At 41.8% G+C, this 8,997-nt stretch overlaps 1 protein-coding gene across 1 annotated transcript; it reads left to right on the top strand.

Annotated features, from left to right (window-relative positions):
• The first annotated feature begins 3,687 nt into the window (after positions 1 to 3,687).
• LOC147446417 (uncharacterized) lies at positions 3,688 to 6,354 on the top strand. Its single transcript, XM_086524704.1, has 3 exons — positions 3,688 to 3,876; positions 5,451 to 5,612; positions 5,744 to 6,354. Exons 1-3 carry the CDS (start codon positions 3,688 to 3,690, stop codon positions 6,002 to 6,004), a joined length of 612 nt encoding a protein of 203 aa, XP_086380830.1. The 3' UTR covers positions 6,005 to 6,354.
• The last annotated feature ends 2,643 nt before the right edge of the window (positions 6,355 to 8,997 follow it).

The raw sequence follows: 8,997 nt of genomic DNA, 5'->3' as shown, positions 1-8,997 counted from the left end.
TCACATCAACTTCACTATGCACCGCAATGCTTCACAATCCTTTTTTGTGTAGAAGAGGCCTCCTTTTATAGGCCAAAAGGGTTGCCCTCTCTCATGAGAGACAGCCGTGTGTAGCCGCCCTTGTGTTAACAAGTCCGACTTGGACTCTTCAATGCGCCCATGTGTAGCCGCCCTTGAGAAGACAAGTCCATCTTGAAATCTGACACTGGCCATTGAATTTGTCCAACGCTCACCGGCCATTAACTTTCAACCACTGGCCACCGACCATTGACTACCAACTACTGGCCAACCAATTGGCCATTTTTTGACCACTTTTTGGCCGTTGTTCGGCCATAATATTTCTGTGAAAAGGAATATTCCAGTGAAAGCTCAAGACTGGCCGTGAAAATTTTGGTTTTCAATGAGTGATTTTTCTTCACGCACGATGGCTTCTCTTCGTAACAGGGGCCTTACAAATGTGTGTTTTTATTACAAAAATTTACAAGGGGTAAATCAGGCTCCATACTTAACAATCCGTTTGTTGGACCATTTTGAGCACACAGTATTAGGAACAATTTTAGTGGCCTAAAATTGTCGAGTACTAAGTACAGAGTTGTTGAGGTTACAAGTATGGTAAGTAAGTGTGAGCCCATGTTTACAAGTCATTTTTGGAGGATTGTCTCTGTAAACAGTTTGAAAGAAATACCAATACATACTACCACTCATCTAGAGATAGATGGGCAAGTAAGTATTAATCTAGTACTAAAGGATATGCTATGAGCATATGTTAGCAAGAAGCGACACAATTGGAATAATTACCTTTTTAAGTTGGGAGTTTGCTTCTCATGATGCAAAGCATGTTGGGACTAGTTTTAGTCCTTGCTTGTTATTGTCAGGTTTTCAACCTTGATCATCAATTTTGATGAGGTTTCTTTCCCCCAAGAAACAACAGGAAGTGAAGGAATTGGTTGGTGCTTATGGGTTATGTCACCATGTTACTTTCATGGAACATTGAGAAGAGGTATTATTGCATGTTCCGGTACTTTCAAAAATGCTGAAACATGGTCATCCATTTAGACACCTCTTAGTTGTGGTGACTCGTTTAAAGTACTCAAGTGAGTTATAAACTGAGTCTACACACGATCATATTTATCCAGTTTTGGATACAAGTGGTTGCATATTTATCCAGTTTTGGATACAAGTGGTTGCAAAGGGCCAACAATGTAGAAAATCAAGATGTTTCTCTTGGTTTCATTGAACCTCCCACTGCACCATGTAACAGACAAATGGACGGTTGGCTCGAGTGTGGGATGCCAATGTGAAAAACACAAGGGAAAACATTAGTGTTCTTATGAATCCATTACCACTTATATTTTTGAGGATGAAAACACTTCTCCAAAGGGAGAGTAATATCAGGCCAAGGGCCAAGATGCACATATGGTCAAGGGGTGCTATATTTAGTAGGCTACGAGTCTATATAGCTAGGTTGGGTGGAGAGTTGTATGTGATAGTCCCCTGCAGCCTTATAAGAGCCTCTAGACCCCATCATGAGATTTGAGCTTACACCCTACTAGGTGTTTAAAGTTAACCACTTTATTTCTCTAAGCTACTAAGTCTCCAAAGTCATGCTAGAGGCTCCAAGTCTCTTCATTTCATCATGAGTTTTGAGCCTTGTAGGCTAGGGCTCGAACTTAAGTTTCAACCTCTAGCCTTGTACTGAGGCTCAAACTCATGATAGGATACTGAAGTTGAAGTCTGTGTATCCCATCATTAGAAGAGACTCAATACAAGGCTAGAGGTGCAAACTTACCTCTGGCCTTGTATTGAGCCTCAAACTCATGATGGGATAAGTTCAAACCTCTATATCCCATCATAAGATGAGACTGAGTACAAGGCTAGAGGCTTTGAGTTTAAGTTCAAGCCGAAGTCTTCTCACGTTTGATCTTGGTTAGTGGCAGAAGAAATCTTGTACGGGGCTATCAGGTGTAGTCAAAACAAGGCTAAAGATAGATACGCTCTGCAAGTAGAGTTCAATTTGGAGGTAGCATTACAAAGTGTGCAGGCATGTTGTGCTCACTCTCAGGGGGTCACTACAGTAAAAAAATGCCTATCACGTGGGTTCAATAATAGGGATTATTTTTTCTATATTTTCTTACATTTTTGCATACCTAAGGGTGTTGAAAAAATAACCTTGAAAAAAAATTACAGATTGAATCAAAAAAGGGTTTTTGTTATTAGTGAAAAATTCATAGCTAAGGGGTTTTATGAATAGTCCTTGAATGCACGCGATGTATACATTTTACATATAGTGACCCCCTGAGTACTCACTTTGTGGTGCTCTATTTCATGAGCTGTCAAATGTTGACTCATAGCTTGTGGGAGTGGGCTGTAATGACAACTAATAGCATAAATGCGAGTTTAGAACGGTGGGTAAAGGATTTTATGTGGACATATGTGCTTTCAAGCAATGTATTCAGGAACTGTCTATGAGAGGGAGAATTTGGGGGCTTCACACTTTGCTTATGCTATGCCTTGGACCCCCAAGTTCTATCCAAATAAAGATTTCATGCATTTTTGCCCGGTTTTCCTATCTGGCTAAATGACTACGTTGACTCCATTGCTGCTAACTTGGGTAGGGTGCTCTTCATTCCAAAATTGCAGCAGATAAGATCTGGTTTGGATGTTAAGGTTTGTGTCATGTGGAATATAAGCAAGAAAATTGCCAAATTTGGTAAGTTTAGACAAGAGTTAGCATTCTCTTCATTTCCAAATGCCTATTATCAATGCCGCAAATTTGGTCATTATGCTAAGGATTGGCAAAGGGGAGAAACAAGGTGAGTGATCCTAATGCAGATACCTCCAATTCAGAGAAGATTTTAAAGCTCTCAATATTTGGCACTCAATCACTCTCAAAAGAAATTTTACACGCGGTGATCAAGCAAGCCATAACAAACTGGAAGATGGGTATGTGTTTCAAGTAGAATTTAATCCAAAAGCTTCGATTCGGAGCCTAGAGTTGTGATGTCACACTCAGTAGTGTTGTACTTTATGGGTTGACGCATGACATCCAAGACATATGGGAGTAGGTGACAATGGTGACTAACAACAGAAATGCGGTCTGCTATGCTACTTCACTACAATTAAAAAAGGCTTCTATGTGGCAAGATGTGCTTTTGACAAAATTGTTCAGGAGTTTCTCATGAGAGGTGGACACTCGAGTTCTTCCCGAACAAAGAATTTATGGACTACCGCTTGGTGTGGGTCACACTCAAGGGCTTTTTACTTTGGCTTCAAGAACACATTGACTCCATATATGCCATGCTTGTGGTAGGATGTTGTTCATTCCCAAGTTGCAGCAAGTAAGGTTGGGGTGGGACATTAAGGTATGCATATTGTGGAATATGTATAAACCTATCCCCAAGTATATGGATTTGAGCATGAGGAGGGTTGGAGCATACCAACAAGAATTAGTGTTTACTTTGTTCCCAAATGCCTGCTACAAGTGCTACAAAATTGGGCATTATGCTAGGGATTGAGGTGGCAACTTCCCCCATTCCAAGGATCAGGACAACTTGGAGGCGAGTCACAAGAGAGGTCAAGCCTTCATCAAATGCTACTAGGATGGAAACATAGACCAAGGAATAGGATGGGATATGCAGGGAGGTGGCAAAGGATTGCCCTACAGTGGGGGTGCAAGAGGAACCAGTGATGCCAGTTGGACCTTCTGGTGGGAAAAGTGAAGAGGCTGAGAGCCAGACTAAGGAGATGCAGGATAGAATTGAGCCGATTGATAACGTTGATTCAGTGTCACGGATGTTCAGCGAATCTTGCCAGCCTAAACCGATTGATAGCAATGATCAGGGCAAAAAAGTAGACCTCATCAATCATATTGTTAAGGTTAAGCGTAATAAGATCAACACTAGAACTGCTAGCTTGTTTAAGAAGCAAAAGAAAAAAAAGATGACTTCTAGTTCCTATTTGCTGATTACAATCTCAAGGTGGTTTGTCAGCTGATATATGGGATAGTCTTATGGTTTGGATGATATGGTGGGTCGATTGTTAATAGATGCCATGTCTTGGTTGGATGATATGGTGGGTAGATTGTTAATATATGCCATGTCTTGGTTAGATGATATGGTGGGTAGATTGTTAATATATGCCATGTCTTTGTTGGAGCATGGCTTTCATCCGTAAATTTTTTGTTTGCGTTATATATACATACACTCACTATTGTGAGTTTGGGAAAAAAAGTCCCTAATTTTCTAAATTGGTCTTCTTAGTTGATCACATGATTTCCAAGTATTAGCTATGATTTCACTCCATCATTATGTAGAGAAAAAACCTCGAGCCTAGTGACAGAAGGCGAGGGACTGTAATTGTACCCACAAGCTTAGCAACAAAAGGCAAGGGGCTTTAAGCTCATCCGCTATGGTTCAACCCCAATGACGTGTGGATCTGTGGCCACAATCTTGGAGAACTAGCTGACATGAAGCATCATATTGCTATTACAAAATGAATACTTTTTTGAATGGTATTAATCTTTTATTTTAATTTGGGATTTTTTTTTCAACACACCAGAGGACCCACAGGGGGAGGTGCTTATCCCTTCCAAATATTAGCCATGAAACATGGTCAGGCAAGGGCCATGCACCATCAGGCAAGCTCCACACGTAGGCATCACCATGGCCACCTAATTTATGCACCACATGCTAGGAACGATGGAGAGAACTCGTAGCAACCAACTAAGAACCTCCTCCTCGAGTGATTTTCCCGAGGAGGATGCACTCGAGTGTTCAAGGGAAAAAGCCCTAGCAACATGAACAACAGGTGAGCACAAGATGTCCCTTTAGAGGGGACCCAACACGGGATTTAAACCTACAACCCATGGGTTGAGAGCCTCCACACTATCTCACACGGGTGGCTTCAAATGGGATCGACGGTTGAGGTGATTCGGACCGTCAGATGCACATTTGTAAATTCGGGACATTTGGTAAATTCGGGGAGAAAAGTAAATTCGGGTAGGCTTGTAAGTTCGGGGCAGTCCGCACCCCATGTCTTGAACTCGCGACCTCCCCACTGCAAGCCATGTGCACTAACCACTAGGCCCGCATGCGTTCGTTGAAATATAGGGGATTCAAGAGTATCATATTGTAAATGTGGGCCGATTAGAAAATTCGGGGCAAATTTGTAAATTCGGGCAGACTAGTAAATTCAGGGCAACTACTGAATCCGACGGTCCACGATTGGCGCCCCTCGCATTTTTCTCCTCCACCATTGATCGCATTTGAGCATGCCCGTGTGATATAGTGATGAGGGGTTGAGAGGCCAAAGCCTTTTAGCGTTAGGCCAACTCTTTGGGGACAATATGGGCTTATTTTCTGCCTCCTTATCATGGGACGTGAAGGTGCTCTGGGAATTCTCACTTGAGGTTTTATAATATTTTCAACTTCATTTGGTGACGTTCTTTTTAGACTCTTAAAGATACCTTGCAGCTCAACGTGGACACTCACGGGTTGGGAGCCCGTTGTTGGGGCAGGGTGCTTCCGTCTTGTGCGTATGCATATGCGGGGGGGGAGAACCTCTTTGCAAGGCCGTGCAAGACCAGCCCCAAGAAGAGGGTCTCTGATGCTCGGGTGCAGGCTCTCTCTCTCTCTCTCTCTCTCTCTCTCTCTCTCGGCCAACAACCCTTCTTTTTGGATCTAGGTATGTTGAGTAGTCCCCCGCCTTAATGGTAGAAAATAGTGTTCTCTGGTTGACGGTGCAGAGTCATCCAAGCTCAACGATGCTTGGTGTGAAGGCTTCAAGGCACGAATCGTATGGGTACCAATCATGGGGCTGCAATGCACTTGTTCTCCTTGGGGATCCTTCCTTGTGGTCTAGTGTCTTACTTCAAGAGATTTCATCACTCGCCTGGTGGTTTTCTTGGGAAATCAGGGTCTCCGACATGTTTGGCGATCGTGGTAGCATCCGCCCGGTCATGGTGGCAACAACATTCTCGATCAAGATCTACTGGCTTCTTTTTTGAAGATCAAGATCTACTGGCTCATGCCGTGGAGGATCTGTTCAGGGTGGCAGCTTGACTTGATCAGTGGCATCCAAGGTAGTGGGTATTCTAGTTCTTGCAGGTGATGGAGCTCCCAGGCTCCCCCCTTCCTCATTTGTGTGTTTGATTATATGGTTGGATGGCTCCCTGTGTAGCCAATGTTTGAGTTTGTGTCTCATGTTTTAAATGGTGGGGTGGCTCCCGGGCCAACCTGACATATTGATGTGAATCTCCTTTTGCACTCCATGGCTCATTATGAGCATGGAGGTCATGTATGTTTACTTTTAATTTATTACAACTCACTCAATTGAGTATTGCAAAAAGAAGAAAAAGCTCGCTAAAACTAGTCCTAATGTGCTAAAAAATTAGTGCGAGTAAGTGTGGCTAATCTCAGTTGAGTGAGTATTGCCGAAAGAAGAAAAAGTCGCTAAAACTAGTCCTAATGTGCTAAAAAATTAGTGCCAATAAGTGTGGCTATTCTTTTTTGAGGTGGTTCGTTAAAGGGAATCACTAAAAGATTCGTTTTGAAGATATTGGTTGAAGTGAGTACGCTCCCAACCTCAGAAAAATAACAGTCTCTTTTTGGGAGGGAAGGTTTTCAAGAGCCATGCTATGCTCATCGCAACCCAAATTGTGATATTTTGCTACTTTAAACATGGTTGGAAGGCAAGGAACTGCAGGATCTTCAAGAACACCATGAAAGATGCTAAGTTCTCAGAGATAATGCAAGAAAGCAAAGGGACTATCATTGCCATCAAGAAACATATGGACTCTAATGAGTGGAACATGACCTTGGGTGCCATAATGATTGATTTGAAAGGGTATCGTTGAGGACATAGCTCGTGAGCTAAAAGTATTTTCCATAATTTTTTCAAAAAGTTTGAAGTGAAGGGCGATTTTACATGAAATTTATAGCCGACTTTAAAACTGCCACTTTTCATGGGGTGGCTCCCCTATTAGCCGATGTATCTACAATCATTTGAAGATTTTGTGGCTCGAAACGAGCATGGTAGGAATTTGTAATTCTATGATTTTGCTAGTATAATCTATGATTGTGAGTTTTGGGAAATTAAAAAATAATCCTTTCAAAATATTTCCAATGCATAAGTGAAAGGTTGGTATAGGAAAAGAAAAGCCCCATGAAAATGAAAATTCATAGGAAATAAAAAGCCCATTAGACTTTTCATGTCCATATAAAAGAAGTGGTAGAGTGCATTTCTTCTCCATACCTAAATCTTTTAGCAATTCCTTCTCTTTAGAATTTCCTTGCACTATGTAGGTAGAGTTTTCTTGCATTATGTATGGTCATGAAATCATATAAGCAGGACTCCACTATGTACGTTTAGTGTAATCCCACCATTAGTAGGTGGGATTACAATAAACCTGGGTTTTTTTGTTGGAATCTTTGAGTTTTTGACCTTTTAACTTTATTGAATCCATTAGAAAATGGAAGGAAAGTAGATATGGTGGGAAAAATTGTTAGGGTAAGCTCAACTTGTGGCACCACTATGGGAAAGCCCTCTAGCCACTCGTGAAAGGATAGATGATTACATGGTCCAATAGCAAGAGGATGAAACCCACCTACCCAATGATTATAAAGCACCAAGCCTATATAGAGGCTAATTTCTAATCAATCAATTGCACTTTGACTCTTGTCGATTGTGTATATACTCTCTCCCTATGCTCTTGGCTTTGACATAACCTAACCCTAATCACCATCTCTCTAACCCTAACCCTAACACCATGGTAAAGCTAAGGCTTCACCCTCCATAGCCTAATGCTAATCATTAGTGATTAGGGAGTTCACGTCCGCAACCACTAACCCATCAAGTGGTATCAGAGCCGACGGTTTGCACCTACGCTTAATTACGTCTCCCTAATCACTAGCATCACTAATTTAAGCTTGGGCACGTTCTTGGCAATACCAATGACTCACTATCCTTCTTAATTAGTGAGCTTTTTTATTAGCATTTTTCCGATAATTGTGTGTGTGCACGTGTAGTTTTAGTGTGCGGTTGCATTTATTTTTCAACCGATTTTGCATTGGCATTTCTCTCATTGCATTGTCCATTTACTTTTGTGGCTTATGTGTGTGTGACATGTCTATCAAGAGCTTTCTATATGTGTGTGTGACGTGTCTATCAAGAGCTTTCTATAGAGCCCTTAAGTACACGATTTTCATGAAGTTCAAGCTTTCAATTGAGTGTGCAAAATCCTTTTTCTTTCAGCTTCATTTTGAGCCCTTAAGCTCTGAGATCCAAGCCCATCAACACCTCCTAATCACATCCCTATCTTTAGGTGTGTGTATGTGTGTGTGAAGTCCTGTAATTTTGGCAAGATTATCCTATCTTTCGAAGGTATTCCACAACATGGGCCAGTGGGTTAAGTGGTTAGGTCACTTCATATAGTGCTCTTGCACGTGGGTCTTGGGCTCAAAGCTCACATGCCTAACTTTGGCAAGGAGGGCAAATGGACGGATTTGAAGTCCAGCTGCAAAATCGAATTGAATGCCCAATCAGGTGCGTGAGGGGGATGATCTCGCATCTTTGCCCACTGGTGGATGCCAAAGCGGGATGCTTTGTAGCATTTAATGCACTAGTAACTTGGGCATAGCGGAAAATGATAACATAGTGAGCATTTCATTAACAACAAGTTCCTAATGAGCATAGAGAGAGTACTTAGTTTGAGAAAGCAACATAGCAGTTTACACCTAGCTAGTTTGGCATAGACAATACTTGAAAAGAGAGAGAAATAGAACAATTGACAATAGTTGAGGACCGGCTTGTCCCCCTTCCAAAAAGGCTTTGTATTATAGCTTCTCCCATCAAAGGAGACTTTTGTATAATACAATCTTTGTGTTCCTTGACAAAACTCGTTGGTGCAATGAAGATGGAAGCTTCATGCACCAAATTATGCTTGAAAAACACACCTAGTGGGCCTAGCCTCAGTCCCAAGACCTCACACACCTTCAAAGA

Source organism: Adiantum capillus-veneris, chromosome 12 (assembly GCF_014529385.1).
Source record: "Adiantum capillus-veneris isolate H3 chromosome 12, ASM1452938v2, whole genome shotgun sequence".
NCBI lineage: Eukaryota > Viridiplantae > Streptophyta > Polypodiopsida > Polypodiales > Pteridaceae > Adiantum > Adiantum capillus-veneris.
This window is presented reverse-complemented; position numbering and strand designations above follow the sequence as displayed.